A 27,689-nucleotide genomic window follows, 5' to 3' on the forward strand; every position below is an offset into this window, starting at 1 on the left:
GCCGGCCCCGCTGCAGGAAGCGGAAGGCGGGCGGCCGAGCGGCCAGGCACTGCCCAGGCACTGCCCGCGCCGCGATCCGGGTGTGCACGCGCCGCCGCCCGAGCCGAGCCCGGGGTGAGCCCGCGACCGCACCGCCGGCTCCCGCGCCCGCGCCCGCGCCCGCTCCCCAGAGCCAGTCCGCGCTGCGAGCCGCGGGGTGCTCGCCGCGCCGCGCCCCCGGCGCTGAGACGGAGCCGGAGAGACGGTGGCGTTCCTTTCTTGTAGGGCTTTTTGGCTGTTGGCGACACTGATGTGACCCCCCCCCCGGAATGATGGGGACCTTTTTGGCGTATGTTGGATTTGTTTTCTTTTCCGTTTTATATGTGCAGCAAGGGCTTTCTTCTCAAGGTAAGTCTGTGCCCATTGGCAAATATGCATTTGCTTGCGCGCTGTGTGCGTGTGTGTGTGTGTGTGTGTGTGTGTGTGTGTGTGTGTTCTCTACGTTTAGAGAACGGCCAGGCAGATGTGGTGCGGTTCCTAGCGAGGAACAGAGGAGCAGTGTTCTGGGTGGCATTTCTCTTTAAAGTTTATTAAACAGCAGCCCTGCTGGATTTCAGCGAGCAAATCTAGTTGGGTGCCTGACACGAGGTGGGTTCCTCAGCGAGCACACACACAGGGTTAGGAGTGTGTGAGTGTGTGTATGTGTGTGTGTGTGTGCGCGCCCCTTCGGTGTGTGTGCACGCACAGGGTAACCACTCGTGCATACATAACCATCGCAAACAAACGGAGCTGGGGATGGGGGACTCTCCATGGCCAGCCCTCCTCCTCGAGGTAGGCAGGATGGGCTTAGAGTTTCCTTTTTCTGGGTCCTTGTGACTTCGTTTGTATGTGTGTTTATCAAAGGACAGACTCCTCTGAGGACCCAGGAAAAGGCACGACTTGCATTACAAACAGCAGCAGCCTGCTGAATCCAGTTGTTCAGGACTTCGCAGGCTGCAGTGATCGTTTCAGCACCATGAACAGATCACATCTCTGCTGCCAGAAGACTGCATCACTTCTGCAAGCAGAAACGCCAGGGACTCTGCCTTCCAGCTTGCACAGGAAAATCCTTTTCAGATCAGAATGTCTTCTTAACACCTCCCATTTCCTCTAAGTATCGATACAGTTCAGTTTCAGTAGAGAGCACGTTGGGATTTTACAAAATTTTTTGCAAAGAGACACTGATGGTGCCTGGATTTAGACAGTGGGGGCAAAGTGCATCCCCTCCAGTCAGCCAGGCAGACCCCTCAGTCCCCCTCCCCACAAGTGTGCTTGGTGAATGTGCACTTCTGTCGGCCAGATCTCTCCAAGACTTGGAGGGATCAGCAGCTCTTCGCAGAGCGTCCCTCAGACAGGCCGAGAACCACCATCCAACGCGTGCCTTGTTAGAGAAGTGCCTTTGGGCAAGAGGGAACATCTTATTTCTGTGAGTTTCACCATGACTCCATGAATCTTGCGAACTAGCAGCGTCAAGATTTGTCATGAAAAGGCTGGAAAAAAATCTCTCCGGTGACTTCAGAATGATCCTTTATCTGAACCAAGCCCAGGTGTCCGGCTCCTACCTCCCTTGGTGTGTGACAATTTACAATGCAATGGCTTGGTGGGAACAAACATGAAGGTTAATTTGGAAAGAAAGAAATATGCACAGCTTAGAAAGTGTGCAACTTGTTCCACTGCTGTAGCCTTTGAATCACAACTGCAAATAATTGTTGTGATGTATCAGTAACATGCACTTGGACAGATAATCAGATCTCTTCCATGAAACATCCAGTTAGTTATAGATTGTTTAGAAACTTGGAAGCAATAAGCTACCCTCATATATCAGCAATAAGCTACCCTGACAGATTTTTCTAAAACGTACTTCACTGATTTCCTCAGTAAGTTTGGGGGATACTGCAATCTGACAAAAGGTATTTGTAGCTAACCGTGGGCAGCTTGGCGAACAGAGGGGAGTTCTTGGCAAGCTTGTTAACCTTTCCTTCTCCGGACTTGCTCAACAACAACACGATTTGGGCAAGACACCAAAAATAAGACAGGAAGGAGGCAAAGGAAAGGGGTTGGCGAGCCAGGCCAAGGCCGAGATGTCACAGAGGGAGGGTTGTTCCTTTTTTTTTTTTTTTTTTTTTTTTTTTTAAGTCCAAGGAAAATGAAGTCTCAAGTGGCACTGGCAAGAGTGGCCGGGGTGTTCCAAAAGGGTGCGTTTCTGTTTTGCAGCAAAATTTACCGAGTTTCCGCGGAACGTGACGGCAGCCGAGGGCCAGAACGTGGAGATGTCCTGCGCTTTCCAGAGCGGCTCCGCCTCGGTGTACCTGGAGATCCAGTGGTGGTTTCTGCGGGGGCCGGAGCACCTGGAGCCCGGGGCCGACGTGCCCGGGGCACAGGTAGCGAGTCGCGTCGCCCGCATCCCCCCACCCCCTTCGCGCCCGTCCCACTGACTCAGACCGTGTCCAGCCAGAGTCGGGGCAAGATGGTGCCTGGGCGCCCCCGGGGGCCTCCCTGGCTCTCGCAGCGAGGATGACGCCTAGGGGTGCCAGGGCGGGGCGGGGGAGCTGTGTGTACTGGTGACAGCACGTTAAAAAAATAGGAATGGCATCCTTTTAGTGCAGGTCATTGTCAGCCGTCCGCGATGGCATCGCTGTGTTGCTACAACCCTGGACCCTCGCTGCCCCCTTGGGGACGGCGGAGTGGGGGACAGGAATTCTGTCGCTATTTCCATCACCCCCAGTTCCATCCCCGTCAGCTCCTCTCTCCTCGGCCTTAAGCGGGAGGGAAAGGGAAGGAGAGAGACGGTGAGAAAGGGGAGCCGGTGCGGAGGAGGAGAGGAGGAGGGGAGACGCAGGGGAGGGGAGAGGGAGCGCGAGGGGAGAGACGTAAGTGGGGGACGAAGGGAGGTGGGCGGGGGGAGGGAGGCCCGGGGTGAGAAGAGAGACGGGAATGGGGAGCGAGGAGGGACCCTGGGCGACCGAGCGGGGAGGGAGCCGGGCAGGGGAGGAGAACGGAGCGGCGGGGAAGCGAGGGTCTGAATGGAAATTGGAGGCAGTTCTGCAAAAAGGGCTGCGGCCGTGCGGGGGCGAGAGAAAGTCTGCGGAAGGGGCGGCGGAGAGGGGAGGCGGGCCGGGGAAGACGTAGAGTCCTGTCCGCCAGACTTCCGCGCGCCCCGGGGACGGACCCGAACGCAGAACGCAGACCCGCGACATCCCGTGTCGCGGTGCCGGAGTTGGTGCTTGTCCCCGCGGAGTCCCCGCCCCTCCCGCGTCCCGGCCCCAGAGCTCCACCCCCGAGTCCCCGCCCCCGGGGTCCCCGCCCTCCGAAGCCCCACCCTCCGAGTCCCCGCCCCCGGGGTCCCCGCCCTCCGGAGCTCCAGCGTGGTCCCCGGGGTCTCTCTACCCGCACCGCCGCCCCCCACTCCCCGGGGCAGCGCCCCTCACTCTAGGTTTGCACCACCGAGGGCTGAGGGCTCGGTCCTGGCCGGGTCTGAACGTCCCCGTTCCCCCCGCAGGCGGAGCTGCTGCCGGACCGGGACCCCGAAGGCGAAGGGACCAAGATCAGCGTGAGTGTCACCTCGATAGCTGCCCGCCTGCCCGGGGGCACCAGTTAGTGAATTCGGGGGTTCAAAAGCCCTTTGACTTACTGTCCCTAAAAAAGGCCACTTGCATAGCAAGGACTAGAGCGCATTGTCTCTGCCTTACCTCACCAGGCACATGCACATTGAAGCCAACTTAGAATTCACACAATAAAATTATTTATCTTAATGACGTAAATATTTGAACAATACTAGATAATCATTTTGCCACCCAAAGAGGCATGTGACACTTTTTTCTCGCTCTTATTAGCAGCTTCATAACTCTAAGAGTAAAGAGCTGCAATGCTAATATCCATTCAAAAATCATACCAATAATTATCCTTCAATAGCAAGTAAAACTAACATGAAGATCTTCCCAGGCAGAAAAAAATTAAAGCATCCAACAGGGTGTTCAAGTTACAATGAAACATCGCAACTTTCACTGTCATTCATAATGCATGCAACATATGCAATGCCAGTGTTCAAATTCATACACATATAAAGCTAGAAGTATAAAAACTTTACTGGAGGAAGTTAACCTATGGAAAATGCAGAAATGTATTTCTACTCTGTTGGTTATTGCTTTTCATAGTTGTGTGTGACATCAGAAAAAAAGTCTTTTTAGTATACCTCAGATGAAGTCATATAGGATCACTTTATATGAATAGGACTGCTCAGCTTGTTGATAAAGAGTAAACAAGTTTCCATTACTAGAAATATACATAAAGAATCTAAAAATCCAATGACCTACATTTCAAAAGAAAATTTATTCTGAAGCTATTATAAGAGCATATAGTGGTATAAGATTGAGGGTACATTATAACTAAAAGTCTAAAAATGTACTAATGAAATCAAATTCTCAAGTCTAAAAGCATAATCTCAACATGGAAGAAAATGTCAAACAAAATAAGAGATAAACCAGAAACTCCAAATTCATGAACTCAGTGACTTTTTAGAATATTTCTTTTCAGTTATCCTTACATCATAGAAACTTGTTTCTAGTGCTAGAAAAGCTTTGTAACTCAACTATTAACATGTTTTACGTAAACACTTCATTTTCCATACACACATGTAATGAGATAGATTGGTTGTTTACTGTTTCCCTGTCATCCTTTACCCGTGTCCTGATCCTCCCAAGACCAGTGTCGAGGCAGCCTCATGCGTCTTGAGCTGCAGAGGCATGCAGTCAGATGTGCAGCCATGCACACAAGTGCTGGCATCATTATCTATGCCCGGAGTTCACATAATCTAGGAAACTGCGTAGGGTTCTAGACACAAACTGAGATAGAGGGCAGGGTGTTCCCAGGTTACCCACGGTGTGACCTTGGGCTGATGTCCTAAACCAGCACTTAATTTAGAATTCCCAGGAGAGCTACTGATGTGAGCTTTGCTCCCTAGAGATGCAGATGATGTTTCTGCAGTAATCCAAACGAGAGCATTTTCTGAAGCTCCTCAGCTGATTCTCATGCATAGTCAATGTTGAAAATCACTGACCCAAACCCCTAAGCCTCCATTTACTCTCCTGTAAAATGGGTAATAATAACATGAGCACCCTGACTACCCCAAACTCTATCAGGAGACTCTGCTGAAAATACCATTGAAACTATAGATTTGCAATATTTTTGCAGTATTAGTAATAGTCATATGTAAATTTCATATACATAAATGTATGTCATGGTTGTGGGTCAGATATTGGAAACTATTTGCATATACAATTCTATAAAAACACTTCCCAAGTTTGCTTCATTATCATTGGCCATTTGTAAAGGCGATGGCCCGTCACAGAATAACTTTAGGCCTTCTTCTCACTTCTTTTCTCTGTGTTTTGAAATCATCCAAATCCTTAAATCCTGACTGTCTTAGGAAATCATAGGTAATATCTGATGTACATCAAATCCAGATGCGCTGATAAAGGTGCTTATGAAAACATACATCTACGACAAACATATAGAATTCTATGCAGTGTACATAATCTTATATATAATCTTGCTATCAGTTTGGCATGAAAGTTCCTAGAATAAGAGAGTCGGTTTCCATTTTGAAAATCAAACCCATATTTAACTGCTGGAAGGGGACGGTCTGGTAGCAGCGGACCCCGGCGGAACCCAGGTGTTCCACCCGGGGGCAGGCCACCCCAAGCCTATAGGTCAGACTGCGCCAAAACTTGGAGAAAAAGATGCTTCCTAGCTCCATCCATCTTGTCGGTACTCTTAGAGATCACCCCAAAGTGGGGATAAAAGCAGCCCCACGCAAACTCGGTCGTGATGACAGCACAGTCGTGGGCTCTCCGGGCTGCAGCCCGCGTGAGGGAAGAGGCCGTGTGTACGGCACCCTGGGCCCTCCTAGGCAGCGCTTCCTTCCGCTGAGCCTGCAAGGTGGCAGAGCGGCCCCAGAGCCTGGGACGCGCGCGGCAGCCCCGCACCTGCCGGCATCTGGCCCTGGCTGGGTTGAACGGATGCTCCCGAGATCTTGCGGATGCAGGTGTTAGTAGGACAGGAGAAATAGGATCTCCGGCTCGGACTGCTGGCAAAGCAAAGCTGTGGCCATGAGGCCATTAAGACCCTTGCATCTTCCAGCATCAGTGAGCTCAGGACGCGGTGTGGGATCCAACTCCCGTGACATAGCGCTGTGTTTTCCACCTGCCGTTTTTCAGACAGTGAAAGTCCAAGGCAACGACATCTCTCACAAGCTTCAGATTTCCAAAGTGAGGAGAAAGGACGAGGGCCTGTACGAGTGCAGGGTGACCGACGCCAACTACGGGGAGCTTCAGGAACACAAAGCCCAGGCCTACCTGAAGGTCAACGCCAACAGCCACAATCGCAGGATGCAGGCCTTCGAGGCCTCGCCCATGTGGCTGCAAGATATGAAGCCTCGCAAGAACGTCTCCGCGGCCGCTCCCAGCGGTGTCCACAGCTCTGCCAACCAGCCGGCGATCTCCACGTCCAGCCCTCAAGCGGTAGCCAAAATCCCCAAACAAAGTCCACAATCAGGTATGGAAACCCGTTTTACCACTCACGAACCCGCCCCAGGAGGCTAGGCAGAGCAGGCAGCCTGATGTCTGGTGGTTTTTAAAAACTGGAGCCCTAGTTCAGGTGGAACAGGCTGAGTCATGAGCCCAGGGAGACAGGCTGGCCTTTCCCGGAGGCCGTGCGTGGCCCCTCAGCCGCTGGCAGTGCCTCCTGTCCGTGGGCCTGAGCTGGACCTCTCTTTTCCTCTGTGTTGCCACGTCACAAGCACAATAAATGGTGAGGTGTGTGGCTGCATTATACATGCATGTTCATTTTCTGTCCAGAGTTACGTACGGATAATGACCCAAATGAAGAGACTTAATCAACATGTAAATGAAAGAGACACACCACATTTTCAGGGACCCCCCACTTTAAGCAGGCCTAGTTTCCAAGGGCCTCCGATTTTGAAGGAGAAACTCGAGCGGCCTGTGAGCGGGGAGGAAGAGAGGGGATGCAGGGCGGTGAGAGGTGCGGAGCTGGGGCGGCTCTGGTGGCCGTGGCTTCCTGCCCACGTAAAGCTGAGGGCCGCGGTTCCCAAGCCAGCTGTGCAAGCCCAGCTGTTCTGAGTAGCGCTAAGTCATGCGCTCGGGCCGCCGGTGGCAACTCGTTGACCTTTTCCCCTCGGTTCTGGGTTAGCAGGGCGCTCACCAGCCCAGGCTGTCCCGGTTTCGCTCCAATGCTTCATGTCATAATCTTACAGGACGGAGGGGAGGGAGCATAATGTATCATTGGTCAAGCTTTTCCTAAAGGGAAAATAATAACTATAAAGTAGTTTATCATTGAAGAATTACTGCTACTACTGTTGGTAATAGAAAATTACATTGCTAGCATTGAGATCTTTATAGCCATTACATTTGAAAAAATCTGGTCATTTCGTCAGGACGAGTTTACATCAGTATACAAATCTTTATACATTTAAATTATATAGAGAAGCATGTTTTATATTAAAGATATATCTTTATATGTACTTTATGCATATTTAAAGATATTATCTATATATCGATCTACATCTTCTATATCTTTAAATCCTTGCTCATAAACGACGTTTTTAAATGCCACCCTTAGGCTTCCCGTGCTAATGGAGATGACGTATCCTGGGCTTGACCGAGGGTCCCTCTGGGTTTGCGCTGCCTTTAAGTGCAGTTGAGCAGCTGTCCCGTCGCGCCTTACTCCCGGCAGCTTCGGTCAGTCTCCCTGACAGAGTTTCGCCTCCCTGAGGCCGAATTTGTGCAACTTGGCCTCACTTTCCTGTTTATCATCTCTTTTGTTCCCCAAAGGAAAAAACCCACAGCTAGAATACGTATGTGCGTACACACACACACACGTTTGTGTATGTGTATGTATATATATTTACATATGTATATGTTATCCTTTCGTAGCCATTATTTGGTCATTTTGGTCAAGATTTTACATCTTTGGAGACCTTGCCCCCTCCCTTCCATGCCATCAGGAGAAGCAGCCAGACACCACATGCCAAGTTACCGAGAACCCTCAGCAGGCAGGTTACAGCCTAATTGGTGAGAACTCCAAATCACAGAAGTGAAATTACGGGCCTGCGTAGACATCATAATTCGGTTCTGTGGAATCAGACAGTCCCTTTTCCAAGTGAAGGAGTCTAAGCATAGAATGAAATGTTCTATTTCTTAACGTTTTATGTTTTGGACTGATGGCCTTTAAAAATATTTTATTGGCCGTCTCTTTCTTAGTCTTGTGATTGGTGCCAAGTGGTAAACGCTGCATATCTCCCGACCATTTTCAACTAAAAGTCACTGCTCATTTTCCGCCTCAGCACCGGCCTCCCTCCCGGCTTGTTCACGAGGAAGCGTGAAAGGAGACAGGTTGCTGACTCATGGAAGCCTGCATCCATTCAAAGCCATGTTCGCTAAACTTTATCTGCTAGAGCAAGGATTCATCTGAAACACATCCAAAGTTTTCATTTCTATTTTTTCCACCAGTGAATATACTGGAGAACATCTTACCTACTCTTAACAACATTTTCTAACTGCTCGTTCCGAAGCTGGGGTGGCCCAGTCACCCATTTTAGTCCTGTGTTACATTGCTGTGCTTTTGGCATATTATTGCGTAAAGTGCAGCATTTGGGATGGATATGGAAATATCCAATTTACTGTAATATTCACATCCTGATTTCTGATTTCACTTTATCATTTTTCACATTATATTCAAATAAAGCTGATTTCAACACCCATGCTTCATTTATTCACTCATTTCTTCACTCTCCATCCTTTTAAGAGCTTATATGCCAGGCACCGAGACACAAAAATGGAAGACATCCTTCCTCCTTTCAAAGAGTTTATATTTTTTTGTTTTCATTTGCAAAAAAACAAAGTATCTGTACATTCCACTGATCATGTATCTTTCTTTTCTTATGCTTTTAAAGGCAAGACATGATAAAGACACGAAAATGAACATCTTGCCTTTACAGGCCAAGAGCTGTCCTAGCCTTTCGTTACTTTCCTGGAAGGAAGCGGGCCTCATCTGTGGTGTATAGGACACTGTGTTACCAGCTGTTACCAAAGGCTGGTCTATGGGCCTTTTATCCTCATCATAGTCTTTGACGTCTTGACTAAACTGTGTAGATCGAAGTACTCAACTCCTAATTCATGCTCTTTTCTGTCAAAGAATTTCTGCGTCTCCATGAAGAAAATAACTATGTATACACATAACTCTATGTATAAACATGTCATAGAATGAACCAGTTTTCCTAAAGCATACATTTCGGTGAAAAAAAAAAAGGTGGAAAAACAATCTATGACCATTTATATAATGCAAGATAAAGAATACATTTAACTCCTGTGTAATACAGCTAGCCCTATATTTTTTCCCGATATTTTTCTAAAAGTTAGTGTGCATGCGGACTGTCCCCTCTGGATCTATCTTTCCGATAGCTCTTGGTAGAGTCTATTAATTCTACCCCCGTTTGAAGAAAAATGATAATAATGAAGAAAAATGATAAAGCGAGCAGATACACAAAACTCGGCTTTGGCGATCCCTTAACCATTTCTGTTCTTGAACTCTTTGGAACTCTGGCCAGTCGTCTGCACTACAGGTGTTCTCAGGATGACAGCTGCCCATTGGGCAGCAACCGTTGAGTTCCCTCTTCCACCCAGGCTTGGCGGAGGCTCTGCCACAGCCCCAAACACCTCAGTAGACTACACTGCTCTCTGCTTGTTTCTCTGTGTCTCGGGGGCACATCCACTCCCCGCAGAAGTCAAACGACCCCTCCAGCCACGCGGACGCCCGCCCTCGCCGTTTCCTTCCTTTGTTGGCCTCTTTGTCCCCTTCTCCGGGCCGCTCCCCTCGTCGTGCAGGCAAAGCCAACTGAACTGAGACGAGCGCCCCAGGCCCAGCCTGGCCGCCACAGCCCCAGGGTCCCCCCACCCGGGTCTCCCGGCAGAGGTTCCCCCTCCTCAGCGCCCCTGCACCCACCTGCACCTTGCGTCTCCCCTCCCGGGAAGGGCCCGTCGTGGGGTCCTCGCCGCCGCTCCCCGGGGGCGCCTCCTAACTGGCCCTGAGTGTTTCTGGTGGCTTCTCCTAAAGTCCTTCTTCGATGAGGTTCTTCTCCCTTTCCCGGAGCCTCAGCAGCTCCTGCGTTTCCGAGGTTTCAGCCGCTGTCAAGTGCTTAGGCGACGGCGCGGTTCCGCCCGGGTCGGTTCTGATTCTGATTTCTTTCCGGAGAGCCAGACGGAGGCTCGCTGTTGTCCCAGGACCTCTCCCCACGTGTGTAGCCCAGAGCCCAGGACGCTGCGCACCCCAGGCAGCAACACGCGGCACCTCCTGCGCGCGCGCGGAGCCTGGCCTGGCCTGGCCTGGAACCCACCGACAGTGAGGCTACGGCCGCCAGTTGCAGTTCCAGCACTGCCCTGCTGGGGACAGGCAGCTGCTGCTGTGGCCTCCTGGAAGCGGACCCCCGAGGACCCCGCGCCGCTGCCCTGAGCCCGCCTTGGCCCCCAGCCCGGCTGCGCTCCCCGGCCGCGTGCCCCAGCGCCAGACTCTGGACAGAGAGCAATTCATCGTTGTTTGGAGGCCTTCGGTTTTAGGGTGGCTTGTGTCACAGCAATAAATATGCAGATCAGCCCCCTAAGCCCCAATATTCAAAATCAAGTTTATGGCCTTAGCTTTCTCACCAAAAGGCAATGTCCTTCCTTTGGTGCTGGCGGAGGTGATGCCGTCCTCGCACCCGGGTCTGGAGAAGACATTTAATCTGCTCCTGTCTCATCTTCCTCTGTCAGGTGCCACAAGGCATTAGCCATTCGCTCTGTCTCTGTAAATGTCCTTGACCAAATGCGTCGCTTCTGTTCCACCAACGCTGCCTTACTTCTCACCACAGGCCCTTCTCTTCCTTCCTCTAGTCCGAGCTTGTAATACTTCGCCTGTTTCCATTGTAATACATGGAACAGAGCTCAGCAGAATAAGTATTAAATAATTAGCATTTCCAAAGCACCATCACTAACTTCCAGGGCCTAATTTCCAGCCCTGTTCACCAGATTTCCTAATCATACCCAGTCTTCCAAATGTCTGTTTCTTGGATGTTCACAGTTGTGTCTCACCTCTGCGCTTTTGCAAATTCTGTTTTCTTTGCGTGGGTCTTTCCGACTTTGCAGAGTTCCTACTCAAATGCAAATTCTTTTATAAAGCTTTCTCCTATTGTCTTCAACTCGGCTGTTGGCTCATTCAGGTCTTCAGGGCAGTTTGTTTGCCCCTTAACCTGGAAGCCCTCGCTGTGTCTCCTCTGTGTGGTAGTGATTTTTCCCTGGCGCTCTCCTCCTTTGAATGCCGAAAGTCCCAGTTCTGGGAAAGCCCAGACTCAGACTCAGCAGGGAGGTGCTCCCCCTAAAGATAAGCACTGGCTACAAAGATCACGGATTCCCTTTTATTCCTCTAAGGGCCCAGAGCAAGTGAGGCTCAGGTCTGGGGAGAAAAGGGAAAGAGAGAGAGAGCCAGCATAGCTTTGCTTTTATCTTCTTTTGCTTATAATTATATTTGCATAAATAGACAATAGTGCCGCTATTGCAAAAATGATCAAGATGCCTAAACGGTGGTTCTCAAATTATGTAGTTCAGATATCCTGTGCCAGACTTACCAGGGAGCTTGTGAAAAATTCTTATCCCAGGGCTCCTCTCTGTACCTACTGAATCAAAATCTCCATGTCTAGAACCAAAATACACGTTTTTATGGGCAGTATGGTTATTTCTAAAAAGGCCTTGTGGGTAAGAGAAAAAACTTCCTTATTCTTTGCTATGAGATGTGTGTGCGTCCATGATGCTACAAAATGCTTTTTAAGAAACGGGTCTTTTGCCGTTGTTATTTGTCCAGCATTGTTCTCTTCACGCCTGTGATGGGGGCTGGCGCGGCTGAGGTGCAGTCGTGTTTCTGCATGTGGTCACTCAGCGGGAATGCTGATTCTCTGAACTCAGAAATGTGATTAGTGCGTTTCCAACACGACGTGAACCTGAGTGGTGAGAGGCAGCTGCTGCCACAGCTGTTAGAAGCCGAGGCTCCGGAGCCCCCTCTGCAGCTGATAAACGTGGCAGCATTCCCATGGCCAGAGTGAGCAGGAAGGGCCTTACGGCAGCTCTGAGAGCTGCCAGAGGCAGGGCCGAGGGGCTCCCAGGACGCCTCCCGATGGAAAATACGAGGGCATGGAGCCCGCGTCCAGGTGGGAGCCGTGCTGCCGTCCAGGCCTCAGTGTTGATTTTGGTTTCAATGATCCAACTTGGCTGCTCACACAGGTTAAATTAATTTGATCGTTGTAATCCTATCAGTTAAATAGCTGCTTTGTACATCAAGCATCTATAACTAAGATGAAAAATGGATTTGAGGCAATGCTTTGGAGGACACAGGCCAAGAAATGTGCTACAGCTGTGTTTGGCTGGGTTCTCCTGCAAGCTGTATTTAACTTAACTCGTGGAAATTCCATAACCAAGCGGGTCCTGTAACTCCAAGGCTCCCGGCCTGCCGAAGGGTTTTCCCATGCGAGGCAGCCTTGAGATGCCTTCAGGTTTCCCCTCGGCCCCTGGGAGCGCTGTGGCTGAGCAGACCCGGAGCAGAACTGGCCAGCGCTGTACAGTCTTGTCTCAAATGGTTTCATGATCCTTGAGATTCCAGGAGGCGGCTAGAGGAGCAGTCTTCTGGGTAGATGACCAGAGGGTTGAGAAGTTGCTGGAAAGACCTCACTCTGTTGGCCACAGTGTTGCCGAAACCTGGCCTCTGTCCACCGGTGCTGAAGAGCAACCTGGAGACCGTTTTGGGTGAAGGAGACGCAAGCTCACTTTCACCGCTTTGCCAGGCACGGGGGCCACAGAAGTCTGAGGCCTCTTCCAGACCGTGTCCTCCACTGGGAAGAACTGCAGGCACTTTGACAGAGAAAAGGAGAAAACCAGGATTCCGAATAAGAATCAGGGTTGAGGGCAGATCTGCCTTCTTCTGTCTTTGGAGGAATCTGTGGTCATTGAGGTTTGGCGTCTGGAGATCTCAGCGTGACCCTGGCCATCCTCTGGGCTGTCGTATCTCGATTTTTCCTAAAATAAAAATACGTGAGCAAAGGGCATATTGACCAGAGAGTAGGGCAATCTAGGAAAGTCCTCAGAAAAAAAAGTCATGTGCTTATAATCTTGGACCCGCAGGCAGTTGTGCTCAGGGCTCCTCTTCTTATGGGTGGTTGTGCGGAGGGTGCAGTGAAACGGGGCAGAGGCAGAGGGTTCCTGGCTGCTCGGCTGTGTCTAAATGATCCATTTCTGAGAAGCATGAGAAATATCGCTTGCCTCTTAGGTGTATAAGATGTGCCTGTGTCATTATGCGTGTCCCTTGGGGGAACCAGGACCCTGCCCCAAGGCTGCCCTGTTGTGTCTTAACTGTTCCTCCCTGGTCTCTGCATCCCCTCCCTTCCCTGATGGAGGCTGAATGAGGCCCAGGCCCTAAAACGAGAAGTGGGGACACAGAAAGGCTTCTGTGCCCGGGAGCCCCACAGGGCCCTGCTCAGCCACACAGCTATTTTTTTCTCCTTCACCCAAAGCTCTGTGTCCATGTTTCTATTTGGCACCAGTGGACAGAGGCTGAGTCTTGGCAACAAAAAAGAACACGCATCCAACAAGAAAAAAGGAAGGCAAGGGTTCCTTCGCCAAGGAATGCTGCTGCCACTCAGAGCACAGTCGAGAGACTTGCTCACGTCTCATCAGCATCAGTCACAGCTGTAAACCTCGCCTTCCTCCTTTATTAAATAGGAACTCAGAGAGTTTGTAGGATTAAGTGAAGTTATGGCCGTAGAGAGCACGGCACTGACAGCGTTGGGAAGTGGCTGGCTGCTGTATTAATGACTCTTTGTGCCCGGCCTGTGTCTTATGACTCCAGCAAGGATTCGTTGAGAGTAAACAGGTCTGGCAGGACGAGTGTCTTCCTGAGGGGCAGTGTCTGGGCGATGAGCTAAAGAAGGAAGAGTGGTTTATTGCTCATAATCTCAGGGCTTCCTTTTTTCTTCTGTCCCAAGGCCATTAACCAGTGATAAACTGTCCTGTACGTAACTATGCCATATTAGCCACCAGCTGTCTTGCCCAAAGTTGGAACTAAATGGCTAACTTATTGGTAAAAAATAATAATACACTTCCAAAGGATTTTTAGGACTTTGTGTGACCAAATAAAGGACGTATCTTGTGAGCTGAACTATTCACACTGGCTATCATCTTAATTCAATTCAAGCTTTCCAAAAAGACCCTCGGAATTTTTCAGTCACTGGTTATGGATATACCTAAAAACATACACAAGTGAGACTAGTATTAAAAGCTTTAAAAAGAGAGAAAAACAAAGCGGGTTCGGAGTCCGCTAGTAAGAACAGTGTAGTTTGTGCACGGAGACGGATAGAGGTCTTGCCTAGATTCTCTCTACCAGCTTGTTTAATGAACTGCATGCAAACCTCTCTGAACCTCAGACTCTTCTTCTGGAAGACTGAGGTAGCAACACACGTGCCCCGAGGGTCGTTTCTGCCGTAAGTGACACAACTATTTTAAATGCCAGGTCGGGGAAACCTGCCAGGTGAGTGAGCTTGGGATGTGTTAGGGGTCACCCCCTTTACCTGCGAGGTGCTAGGGTGTATTATTACATAACCATGGGGTCAGAGGGCAGCAGAGGAACATAAACATGAAGAGAGATGAATGAAAACAAGTGTGGCTATAGGTCTAAAAATAGTCAAATCAAAGACCATCTGATGAACGCAAAAATATAATCATGATGGAATGATTTATTTCATTAATAAATAACAAAAAGAAATGCATTGTTACAATGTATGGTCATATCCAAATGAACTTCAGTTAATTAAAGAGCTAAACAGAAAAGAAAATTCAACATAGGAAGTTTAGCATAAAATCAGAAGCCTGAGACTTTGAAAATTTAAAGTTGCAAAATATTCGAATGAAAATAACATTGTACTATAAGTAATTTAGAACATCCATTTAATTCATTCATGTAATTCATAAGTGATAGAGCAGATAAGGAAATATTTGTGTCTGACACTCAGGAAAAGAAGGGAATCTGAGTTTTACAGACGCCATGGTTGTGTAATCCGCTCCAAATGACAGAGATATCAAAAGTGATCACATTATATTGACAAAACGAAATAAAGATGGAAATTCAGAGTTCCCGTCATGGCACAGCAGAAATGAATCTGACTAGGAACCATGAAGTTGTGGGTTCGATCCCTGGCCTCACTCAGCGGGTTAAGGATCCAGCACTGCTGTGAGCTATGGTGTAGGTCGCAGACAAGGCTCGGATCCTGAGTTGCTGTGGCTGTGGTGTAGGCCAGCAGCCGTAGCTCCGATTCAACCCCTAGCCTGGGAACCTCCATATGCCGCAGGTGAGGCCCTAGAAAAGACAAAAAAAAAAAAAAAAAAAAAAAAAAAGAAAAGAAAATGTAAACTTAAACCAGGTCTCCGTAGGACAGCAGTGGTCACACAGAAAATATTTATGGCACAGAGTATAATTCTCAATATAGCAAGGAAAATGTATAAAATACCTAATTTTTTAAAAAAGACAATAACAAATAGTATAAAGATGAAAGCCATTAGAATACTTGGTAAAAGTTTAGGTTTGAATAAATGAGTAAATATGCTGCTTTATTTATTTATTTATTTAGAGTGTGTGTGCGTGTGTGTGTATTTTTAGGGCCACACCCTCGGCATATGGAGGTTCCCAGGCTAGGGGTCGAATCGGAGCTGCAGGTGCCGGCCTGCACCAGAGCCACAGCAACGCAGGATCCGAGCCGCGTCTGTGACCTACATCACAGCTCATGGCAACACTGGATCCTTAACCCGCTGAGCAAGGCCAAGGATCGAACCTGCATCTTCATGGATGCCAGTCAGATTCGTTTCTGCTGAGCCACAACGGGAACTCTGATATACTGCTTTGAGATGCATGTTTTTAGATATGCTGTAAATATGTCAGGTTTTTCAAAATATTTGTAGACTTGATGCAGTCCCAGTCAAAACCCTAGTCATTTTTTTACAAATTTGACACAAACAATCTTGGCAATAAAAACAGCGTGCATCCTCAAGGTTACAGTGACTTGGCACTCTGCTGCTGCATTATTTGAGGGCGAGTTGCCACGTCCCTTCTGGAGGGAAGTTGGCAGGAAAGATCAGCCCTAGGGCTTGCGATTGTCCCTGGACGATGCTCCTGGGAGGCGGTTCCAAGGGGGTCAGGAGTGAGGCCACCCAGGCCCGAGTGCAGGCTGCTTCCCAGGGGTCTGCCCAGAGCCAGAAAAATCACGTGACCAAGGAGCAGCCCTATGTCCCATGAACATGGCAAAACCTTACCATGAGTAGTAAGCTCTCTCTAGAATCCTGTTTTCAAAGAATGCTTCATGAATTAGAACAGAACCAACATAGAATAGAAGGTGGAAAAGATATAGGATATGAGATACTACATTATAAATCGATCTGAGGTACATGCGTAGAAAAAAGTAAGAACTCTGTGAAAATGCACATCAAAAGTCATGATAGCCTGACCATTTTTAATTATTTTATTGTTTGTATGGATACCATTTGTACATTGATAATTTATTACTTTTGTTATAAGAAAAAAATTATATTAAATTCCCCAAATTTAGGGAGTTCCCATCATGGCTCAGCGGTTAACGAATCTGACTAGCATCCGTGAGGACACAGGTTCAATCCCTGGCCTTGCTCAGTGGGTTAAGGATCCAGCGTTCCTGAAAGCTGCGGTGTAGGCCGCAGATGTGGCTCAGATCCTGTACTGCTGTGGCTGTGGCTGTGGTGTAGGCTGGCGGCCACAGCTCCGATTCGACCCCTAGCTTGGGAACCTCCATATGCTGTATGGCAGCCCTGAAAAGCAAAATAAATAAATAAATAAATTTCCCCAATTTAAAAATAGGCCAATGGCAGCTCCTGAGAGAGAAAGCAAACTAATAAATAAATAAATATTCAACAAATAAACGAAGGAAGGCTAAGTGAAACAAAGGCGTGAGAGTGAGAGGCTCATGGCCGGTTAGAAACATAAGGACATGCGTGTGCACGTGCGCATGTGTGTATTTAAAGCGCCGCTGGGAGAGCGGTGAACTCAGAAACGGCTGTGGTAGCACGGAAGTTAAGAACCCTATGTCCTGTTTCCCAGGAGCTGGGTGAAGAATCTGACCAGATTACTGATTCTGCGTTTCTAAATATAATCGGTGTGACCTTGATAGATTTACATTGATTAAATAAATCAAGCACACAGAAAGTCCATAAATCAAATGTCATGCAGTCATTTTTCCCAATTTGGAGGGAGACCAAAGTGGTGAGCAGCGCCTGGGGGAGCCAGGGAAGAGCAACACACTAGAAGATTTATAAATGATAATTACGTTTTATTTCCTATGACACATGCTTGAAAAAAGTCTGCGAGCCTTTCTGCAGAATCCTATATACGTCGAAAAGGCCCAGCACAGGTTCAACTCTCGGTGCTTGAACTAAAGCAGATGACAACAGCCGGGAGCACTTTTTAGGGTTCCTTCCTGGAGACAACTGTCCTGCCTGCCGTGGGAAATGTGCTCTGGGTCACAGCCCCCAGCGGAACCATCCCGCTGGGACCGTTGTCCTCAGCTCCCTCTGCCCCGCGCCCCGACTGGACGGTGCTAACTCCAGCCCTCGAACAAACTTGAGGTTTAAACAGTGGTGTGGGCAGCACGGCCACACGTGTGTGCAGGCCCTCGTGTGCCGCCTGTGGTCATCCAACAGGTCAAGGGTGAATGTCTGCCTTCCCGTTGTGAAGGAGAGTTGCTAAGTAACAGTGAGAGCAGAGGAGCTCCCGTGCGGCTCAGCCGTGGCGTCAGAGCAGCCGCTCAGGTCACTGCTGTGGCGGGGGTTCCGTCCCCGGCCCGGGAACTTGGCAGTCTGCAGGTACTGCCACTAAGAATAACGAAAACATACATGCAGGAGGCATATTTAGGTCCCGTGAGCAAATAGTTTCAAGCATTTTTGTTTATACACCGGTAAATGTAGCACTAATAATAAATCAGCCTTATGTATATGCAGTAAGGCAGTTCCTGAATATGTGAAGTACTAAACGTAATTGTTTGAAAATATTTACTTTTCCATGAATTTATGTTGTTCTCCCATTTTGTTAAGGCCACTCATTTTCCCATGTATTTCTCTCTTTTTTAAACATGATTTTTTTGTTGTTGTTATAGTTAGTTTACAGTGTTCTGTCAATTTTCTACTGTCCAGCAAAGTGACCCGGTCGCGCGCGTGCGCGCGCGCGCACACACACACACACACACACACACACACACATTCTTTTTCTCACGTTGTCCTCCATCCATGTATTTCTAGTGGGCAGACTTGAGGAAGTGTAGAGTTCGTGGGAGGAGGCATTTCCAGCTGAAACTATGATGTGAATCAGTTTGTAGCGACAGACGGGACGGGTTCTGAGTCTCAGCGCCGCCACCTCCTCGATGAGCAAACTTGAGCTTGCTGAGCATCCCGTCTCAGCTTCAGTTCCTTAATCAGCAAGGTGATCCTGGCAGCCTCGGGGACCACGGTCAGAGGGAAAGAAGCAGGAGCTGCTGCTGATCATTGCCCTGCCCGCACCCAGATCACTTCCGACTTGGACGAGGAAACTTCGATGATGCTCTCTGACAGTGCTTCAAAGATGCTCTGGGAAGATGCACCGTGGCCTTTGCAGCCAGGGGCAGCCTCACTGTTGTGTGTCCATTCTTGAGTCCCTGACCCTGAAAGCCAGCAGGGATTAGCTGCAAGCAAGAAAGTCTGGGACGTTCTGTGAATGGCACGTCACCGCCGTGTCACCTTGTCCCCTATCCTGCATACATGGGCGCCACACTCCTCCCCCTCGGCTACAGTAAGAGGCCTCATAACTGGAGGAGAGGCGTCTCTGCGGGCTGAAGGAGAGCAGGAAAGGGAATTTAAACAGCCATTGCCCACGTGCCTGGGAAAAATAGGCGATTTAGGTACTAGGTCAAAATGAAGCGTGTTTCTTTTAAAAAAAAAAGGATTTCTGGAAGAAATTGGCACCAGACCCATAAGAATCTAATAAAAAGATATTCTTTTCAAAAAATTACTGGATTAAAATCATCCTGTTATTTGACCTTTCCCTTAAGTCATGATTGAGTCTGGGCAAACCTGAATAAAAACCGCATTAGAAGCGAGCTCGCGTTTCCTCACACAGCTGTCTTCACACCTTAAACCCGGCGTCTGTAAGAAGGAGAGGCGCCTCCAAGGCATCCATCCCTTGAGCTGCAAGGGACAGTGGTCTCTGTACGAGCCCGGCCTCTTCGGGCAAGACAGCGTTTGTTGCCGCAGTTCCATGTTCGGGTTTGCTCGTGTGAGAAGCATCACCAATATCCACTTTACCAACTAAAGTTTCTGGAGGCAGACCCGGAGCCACAGCAGGCGAGGGAGCGTGTTCTTTCTCTTTTCTTACTCCTTTTAACCCCCTCAGACCCGCAAGCAAGAAGAGAAGCGAAAAACCTCTGAGAATTGTACCTGAGGCCATAGGCCGGTGCCCTGAATGGGACCCGTCCCCACGTGAAGCAAGAGCGGGGCTCATCGCCCAATAGTTGCACCAGGAGCAAAAGGCATTCGAGGAGCTGGCAAGATGGGAAGAACTGTCTGCATGGTTGTGTCAACACTCTCACTTCCTCTGAATTAAACACCCGGCTCCTCTTCTGATGAGCTTCCTGGTGGCCTAGAGTTCTGGTTGTCTTTTCCTGTCACTGCCTGATGGTCGCACCTTGAGCATCGGCTTGGTCTTTTTCTGGCATAAAAAGTCTGAAAATAGGGAGTTCCCGTCATGGCGCAGCGGAAACGAATCCAACTAGGAACCGTGAGGTTGCAGGTTCGATCCCTGGCCTCACTCAGTGGGTTAAGGATCCGGCATTGCCGTGAGCTGTGGTGTAGGTTGCTCGGATGGGGGGGGGGGGCAGGCTGTCTGCCTCAGGGAGTGTCGGGAGGCAGCACGTCCAGGCTGAGCCCACCCGACTGCATCGCTGTTTCTCCATTGCCTCTGCTGCACTGCCCGCTCGCCAGGTAACCGGGGCAAGGGCTTCCAGGACAGGGTCCCTCTCCTGATGGCAGGTTTCCTCGGGAGGCTGGCGAGAGGAGGAACCAGGACGGGGCGTGCGGGGCACGCGTGGGCCTTTGTCCCTGAGACACAGAACGTGGAGCCTCCGTGGCAGCCACGCGCAGGACTGATGCAGAGAAGAGGCAGCTTTGCCGTCGGGCTGGTAGATGCAGGAAGGGGTCGGCCGTGCACACGGAGCCGTCGGAAAGGCAGGTGCCGACGGGGAGCCCAGGTCTCCGTCCCGCAGAGGGATGCGGGCCACCGGCTCTCCAGGCTGGGGACCGCGCCGGCCAAGCAGGCGGGAAGCCTGCGGTGACGGAGGGCGGCGGTGGACGCCGAGGAGGAAACGTCCCCACCCTGTCCAAGGCTGTGACTGCTTTGCATTTTGCTTCACCTAAGAAATAGACGGCGCTTCTGTATTCTGTAAAGGGACAGTTACACGCAGTGCGATGAAGGATTTGAGGCTTTTCTTCACATTGCTCCGCGGCCAAACTCTCCCGTGTCACAGACGCCCGCGAGCGACGCTTGCTCGTCCACATCCCGGGGCTGAAACTGGAGGCTGCGCATCTGTGCTGTCAGACTCCTAAGAAGACCTCTTAGACGTTTCCATTTGCAAAGCGGAGAAAATGCCCCCTTGACCCACCCCCCAGCGGGGAGATCACGCCTGAGGGAGCCCCAGGGAAGACCTGGAGCGCAAAAGCAGAGGCGGGGACTCTGTTAAGCAGACGGCGAAGGAATCCTGAAAGCGCGTCATGAGTCGGAGCGAAAAGTCTGGGTTCTACTGGGCTCCTCCTCGTGGAGCCAACCCTCTGCACACTTCCTGCCCGTCATGTAGATCATATGGCGTCTCCCTTTCTTCTTCACATGGTATTTTGTGTTGGGGGCAAAAGTCTAAAAACTCAAAGCATTGTTTTAAATTTTGAGAGTAATAAAAAAAATCACGCGTTTCACCCTTAAACGCTTGAGGAAAGGTATGGATATAGTGGTTTATGAGCCAAAGTAACAGCCGCGCCAAGGCCCTTAGGAGAGACTCAACAGACGCCACTGCAGGTCAGAGGAGGAGTGTACCGCAGATGCAACGGAGCGCAGGTTATCCGTGGGCAAGACTTCGTGGGCATCTTAGTGGGGGAGCAGGTTATCCTGCTGGGCCCGCACCTGGAGCAGGAGAAACCACGCCAAGCAAAGCAGAGGACCAAACACTGGGCCTGGCACACTGATAGGAAAACACACACTCAAAACAATAATACACCATAATTATTATGCTCATTTCATAAAACAGGAAAGAAAGAAATACCTTATTTGGGATTTCAGAAGTGAGTGGCTACAGAGGAAATTAAAACTCGGGGCTCCTGGTGGCAAGTCTGAATCTTACTTCATAAAAGTAAAGTATTTCTATTGTAAAAAACAAGCATAGAGCATAACAAGTGGCCAAAGTTTGCATTTTACAAAAAAAAAAATTAATTTTCTCTAGAATGGACCCTAGTATGTTTGATAAACAATAAGGTTACCTTCAGAGGAGTGTCCATCTGAATGAAATCAACTACAATGCGTATTTGTTCAAATTACACAGGACAGATTATAGCAGTTTTTGGTCCTGCCTGCAGCATGCAGATGTTCCTGGGCCAGGGGTCGGACCCGTGCCACAGTAGTGACAATACCAGATCCTTAATCACTAGGCCACCAGGGAACTCCTAATTTCACTTTGGAAAGTCTGGGGATTATAGGAATGAAAGGAGCACACATCTTTTTATTCCAGACATAAATAAAACCTAGAAAGAAGAGAAAAACAATCAGTGACTTAATGACAAAAGAGATTTGTTTTAGAATTTACTGTATAGGGGAAGAAAATATAATTGGCTTGACAGAAATAAATTTCATTTAATTAAAAACATGCTAGGAAATGCACCTGCCTGGAGTGGGTGAAAGATAAACTATCTGAAAAAAATGCTGTGTCGTGATGGTTTAACGCATGTCTGATAGCCATTCAAAATTTTAAGCTCAAAGTACTCTTTACAGTGTGTAATCGGGTTTGTTTCCAGTCATACTGCTCGTGTGAATCTTGTTTTAACTTGCACATACTGGACGCAGTATGATAGGAAATGTTGGGTCAGGATGAGGTAGCTGCTTCCTTCAGGAGCAGTGGGATCAGGCTTCTGGGAAGGTGGGTCAAGCTGTGTGATGCGGTTGCAGCAGCTTGGAGCCCACTGGCAACGCTCGTGATGGAAAAGGAAACCATTAATTTCACAAAATATCTTTTTTGAATCATTTTCCTTGGTTTTTATTGTTTTTAGCATTTCTAAAACCTGTATTCAATATCAGACACACTTTGGGTCAAGTTCTGTTGGCAATTTAAGGAGCCGTGTTATTTTTTTTTTCTTTTTTTTAAATTAAATGAATCCATGTCAAAGCATATCTCTTCAAAAGTAACAAGAGCACATAGTTCATTCTGGAAAACTCTAAGGCTAGCGGTCCTCTGTAGATTGTATGTATTTTCTTTGCATGATCTTTGTACTTATGCGTGGGCACTCCTGTTGCTTTTGCATTTTTGAACCTTGTCACCCAACTCGAGTGAAGCCATCCTCCCCAGAGACCCGCCGCTAACCTCCGGGTCATCAGTCATTCGGTGTCTGGGTTAAGTACAAGATTCGCCTTCTGAAGGAAGGCAAATCAATCGGTGACAATGCTAACGTCATCTTGCCAAAAACAGGAACCTGATCTGCTAAACGGCCCTTTAGAAGCCTGAGTATTTACACGACAGTGACTTTTTTGAGAGCGTGTGTTTTCACCTCGGTTTCTATCTTTGCCAGGACAGGCCTGAACATGATTTGGCTAAAATATTGAATTTTCCTACCCTCACCTCCTTCAAACCTTGTTAACCTTCCTTGAATTAAAAAGAAAGAAAAGAAATGCCTTAAGGGTCATCACATTTTTGTTTTCTTACTAATAAAGGTATTAAATATATCATTTGTAGCTTACTGGATAAAATCTGCCTAGAAAAATGCCAAAAATACAATTGAATTCTCTCCGTTATGGAGTCTCAGAGCTCGTTCAAAAAAGTGCGATTTTTGCTATGGCTCTAACTTTACGCAGATTTCAGGGATAAAATGTGAGAAAGCTCTTCCTCTAAAAGCAAATGCCCCCGTCCGCCCGTTCCTGGCCGCCTTCTCCTGGCCCCTGAGAAGCCCGCCCGCTGCTCTTGGTTTGGGGTTTTCTGCTTAGGCGGTGAAGCTGGGGCGGGGGGCGGTGTCTTTACACCCCAATATAGGAACCAGCAAATGACTATAGGGCGTGATCCTCAGAGCATTACTTGAGGGAGAAGGTGTTCCCGACCGAGGGACGGCATGTTTTGAAAGCAGACAAAGCCAACAAGACCACTTCCTGGGACTGAAATACTCTGTATGTGTTGTTATTTGCAGTGCATGCCAAGACACTCATGAGCACCAGAGCCAAGCTGGCGAGCTAATTAAATATCTGTGTGTATGTGTTTAAAACAGCCTAATAAGGAGCGTTGGAAATCCTGGAGATGAGCGAATATCTTATAACTTCTTCCGCAGGTGCGAGGATGGCTACAAGCCATGGACTTTCTGTCCTGCTTCTTGTTTGTGGCTTTGTGAAGGGTGCTTTGCTTTAGTCTAAAGTGCTGACTTTTTTCCAATATCACTTTCTCTTCTTAAAGCAAAGAGCAAATCGCCTGTAAAATCTACGGAGCGGACAGCAAAGTTGACCCTAAACTCCAAGCACCACTCTGCACCCACTGTACTTCTCTAATTACCTACACACGGAGCGCCTGCTTTCGGAAGCGTAAACGAAGAGGTTATCTCACGCTTTGTTCATAACATTTTCTTGGGCAAATCACAGATCTTTCATTTCAAGAGAATTAGTGTCCAGGGATAGGACGTTTTCCAATAGCAAGATCCATTTTTTTCCCTTTTCTTTCGCCTACTCAAAGCATCATCTCACTGACTGCTCAGGGGTTGGCCTGACTGTCCTTGGTAGAGGGAATATTTCCGACAGATTCCGCTGATCTCCTACCAAAAGACCCAGTATCTGCAGGAAGTAAGCAGACATCGAAAGGCTACAGAACATAAACAATCGTCAAACACACCCCCTGGTTTGTTTGGGGGCAGGAACAAAAGTATCAACACAACGAGTCAACAAGGAGAACATCATTTTAAATAAGAAGTAATAAAGGATTTTTTTTTTTAATTTTCCCTTTTTCTTGGGTTTTTCTCCTTTTTCTTGATTACAGTTCTTGTTCAATGGTGACAAGTGCTGAGTCCGGCCAGTCCGTGTCAATCCTGGGAGGTTTCTCTAAAAGCATTTGAGTGTTCTGTATTTCAGTGCATTTTAATTCATTTTGCAATTCTTGTATATGCAAATGACAAATTCTGTAAATTGCTTATAGTATGTGTGATATAACTTCAAAGTAGATAGACTCTGAGCCTCACGCAAGCTGGTTTTTATCATTCGCTATAGAAATATATACAAATAAATATCTATACGTTGGGCATCCACCAAACTTTTTTGGATAAAGCATTTCTTTTTCACTTACGATTCCTATATTGTGGGGGTTTTGTAATGCATCGTTTCACTTCCACAGGCTTGACCGTTGCAGGTGGTCTCTGTTGCCCTCTGCTTCCTTCTGGAAAATGCACATTCAAAATCATATCAGTCTCTGAGAAATGAATTAATTTTGTGTGTGTACGCTGTGTTGGAGTTTGCTATGTTCCTTTATATATGGTGTTTATTGCGGTTTGAGGATCTTTTGACTCTGAAGAATGTACGCCTCCGGTTTGACAGCCACCTCTGTCCTCTCCTCGTTGCTATTGTCCAAAACAATGTTGCTTCTAGAAAATCTGCCTTCGCGCAGTGGATACGGGGAGGTGACGTGAATTCAAGGAAGAACACTTCTCGCTGTGGCTTAAAAAATGCTGCTTCCTTTGACCTTTATGAACTTTTGTAGCTTTGTCATTCTGTTATTCGCTGCTAATTATATTGTAATGTCTCCTAATTAAAAATTAAAATTTGGCTGTTGGCTAAATGGAGTATGCAAAAGATGACCGCACATCCCCGACTAAAGAAGATCATGTGTTCAGTTCTCACAGTTAAGTGAATTATAATTTTAAATATTCCCTTCTTATTTGGGGCTTTGTGAGAATTCAGGCTGTTTTATTTAGAACCTGCTTTCTGCTCTGGCACCTCTCAGTGTGTTCCATGTACACGGTGGAACACAGACGGTTGAGAGAGAAATGACCTCAGTTTTCCTTCCAGAGAGATTCTTCCCTTTTCTTTCACAACACACCAGGAGAGCATCTCTGTAGGACAGTCAGCACGGAGCCTAAGGTCCTAGACTTGAAGCTTGAAGGCACTGAATAAATACCTCTGCTTTTCAAAGGTAAATGCATTGGTTTTCAGTTCCAAGCAATGTGCATATTTTCGTAATGGTCTTGACATCGTCTTCCGAGAAATAATATTTCATGCTAAGTCTTACATTGACATTTTTCTTGTTCATTCGGTTTATCATTTCAGTCTAATGAGAAAAATAAATAAAAGATTTGATTGCGCTATTTTATTAACCTAGAAATTTATTTTCTCTCCAAGTTTAATGGTCAAAAAGCATAAAACAATGATAAGATAAAGATGGTTTCCTAAGTCTGTCTGGACTCTAAAGACTGCATACATTCAGCCTAACCTTACAAAGTTATGCTCCCCCAGATCAGTCAGGCCGGGGAAGCCTGCGCGGAATTTACTTTTACCCAAAGTTCAGGTGAAGTCGGTCAGTTCTAAAGCAGGACAGACCCACGTTCGTTTCGCTGGTGGTCGCCGTGCTGGCTCATAGCGAAGGCCCTTACACAGCCGGAGAAGAACCCTCGCGACGCGTACTGTGCCGGGGCCAATATAACACCGATTTCTCCGTAGTGTGCTGCCAGGAGCCTGACTCCTTGGATTCGATGAGAAAGACCATATGGTGTACACAGTCTGTGTCTCCAAACACGAAAGCTTGCTGTGGAATCTTAAACACTGGAACAGAACCTAAGACACAGACGAGAGATGCCTGGGGGTTTTCGCCTTCTATTGTGTGTCTCTGAGAATGTTACTTGGTTTGTAACCATGACTACAGAAACAAATAAAGACTGAAAAATAAGTCCTTTGACTGTTCAACCTTGATTCCCAAGGTTATATAATATTTTTATAAGAGGGGGTCCCAAAATGTTCAAATTGCTTAAATGAATTCAAATCAAATTCTTTAGTTCTTTCTTAAAGACTTATGAGTTGCTTCCAAATGAAACAATGCAAGTGAAAACACTTGAAGATAAAACAAAAATCATCTAAGACAGGATCTCTTACTCTGAGTTCGTAGATAACCTTGGTGGAGTCCAGGAACCCACTGAAACTGTATGCATATTTTTGCATATCAATACTAGTTTTATGGAGATGACCTTTCATGTCCTTTGATTTTTGAAAGTGGCTGATTCACTGGCCTAAAAGAAGGCTCAGATGTTTCTGAGCACCTAAAAGGACCTATTTATTATAAGGTTGAACTAGTTTACCTTAAAGTTCTTGAAGCAGGACATGTTTGGGGAAATCGGATATGTACTAGCAAAGAAAAGGTAAATTTTTAAATCTAGGAAAGTTTTATTATTTTTCTCAATAACAGATATGGAATGATGTTGAATTTTTAGAACAAGCATTGAGTTTAAAATATAATTTTACAAAACATACGCAGATACCATTCAAATAAGTGGTCCTGGTATTGATTCTACATAAAAGACAAAATATTCCTACATTCCCATTGTGGCTTGCAGGTTAAGGACCCAGCGTAGTATCTGCGAGGATGTAGGTTCGATCCCTGGCCTCACTCAGTGGGTCAAGGATTCAGCATTACATAGGTTGCAAATGCAGCTTGGACCTGGTGTTGCTGTGGCTGTGATGTGAGCCTCCAGGTGCATCTCCAATTCGACCCCTGGCCTGGAAACTTACATATGCCGCAGGTGCAGCCATTAAAAATAAATAAATAAATTTAACTTAGTGGTAATTGCCCTGAAGAAAAAATAATTGGAAAGGGCAGATGCAATTTGTCTCAGATAAAACGTAAACTCTGATGATCGCATCTCAGAATTAAGACTGCGAAGCTGCGAAATGGGTATGTACATGATTTCAGATATTAAGCCTAAATCATTTTAATTTGAGAATTCCTCATTAATGAGGGAAGTAGTCTGTTATTCAGGCGGCGTCACAGACAGCACAGTTTCAGGGCTGGAAAAGATAAAGACCCTCTCCTCCGCCAAGGGAGAGACAGAAAACAAACAGAAGAAAATACGAAGTGGCGGTAAATTCCAAGCAAAACCAGCGGGACGACGTAGAGGAGCGGGACGAGGCTGGTCAAGGGAGGCGGCTCTGAGGAGGAGGCGTTCAAGCAGCCGCTGAGCGATTGGAGGAGCTCCCTGACGCCTCGCGGGGTAAAGATCCAGCACAGGCACTGCCGCGGCTCGCGGTGCTGCTGCGGCCCGCGCTCGATCCCT

At 47.8% G+C, this 27,689-nt stretch overlaps 1 protein-coding gene across 7 annotated transcripts; it reads left to right on the forward strand.

The window, feature by feature from the left end:
- On the forward strand, positions 1-27,486 carry VSTM2A (V-set and transmembrane domain containing 2A). 7 transcript variants are annotated; one of them, XM_003130442.4, is made up of 5 exons: positions 1-387; positions 2,233-2,399; positions 3,518-3,568; positions 6,234-6,570; positions 23,721-27,486. In XM_003130442.4, exons 1-5 carry the CDS (start codon positions 309-311, stop codon positions 23,795-23,797), a joined length of 711 nt encoding a protein of 236 aa, XP_003130490.1. In that variant the 5' UTR covers positions 1-308; the 3' UTR covers positions 23,798-27,486. The 7 variants fall into 7 exon arrangements, with proteins under 7 accessions (XP_003130490.1, XP_013835466.1, XP_005667960.1 ...); XM_013980012.2 differs by lacking the exon at positions 23,721-27,486 and adding an exon at positions 7,968-8,267 and having other exon boundaries at positions 147-387; XM_005667903.3 differs by lacking the exon at positions 23,721-27,486 and adding an exon at positions 8,378-8,794 and having other exon boundaries at positions 149-387.

The sequence above is a fragment of the Sus scrofa genome, chromosome 9, assembly GCF_000003025.6.
Source record: "Sus scrofa isolate TJ Tabasco breed Duroc chromosome 9, Sscrofa11.1, whole genome shotgun sequence".
NCBI lineage: Eukaryota > Metazoa > Chordata > Mammalia > Artiodactyla > Suidae > Sus > Sus scrofa.

Bases quoted from the DNA above. Each gene is read 5' to 3' on its own strand.
- VSTM2A (XM_013980012.2), top strand. From the start codon at position 309: ATGATGGGGACCTTTTTGGCGTATGTTGGATTTGTTTTCTTTTCCGTT. The intron at 2,400-3,517 runs GTAGCGAGTCGC...TTCCCCCCGCAG, and splicing joins CCGACGTGCCCGGGGCACAG to GCGGAGCTGCTGCCGGACCG. The intron at 6,571-7,967 runs GTATGGAAACCC...ATCCTTTCGTAG, and splicing joins CAAACAAAGTCCACAATCAG to CCATTATTTGGTCATTTTGG.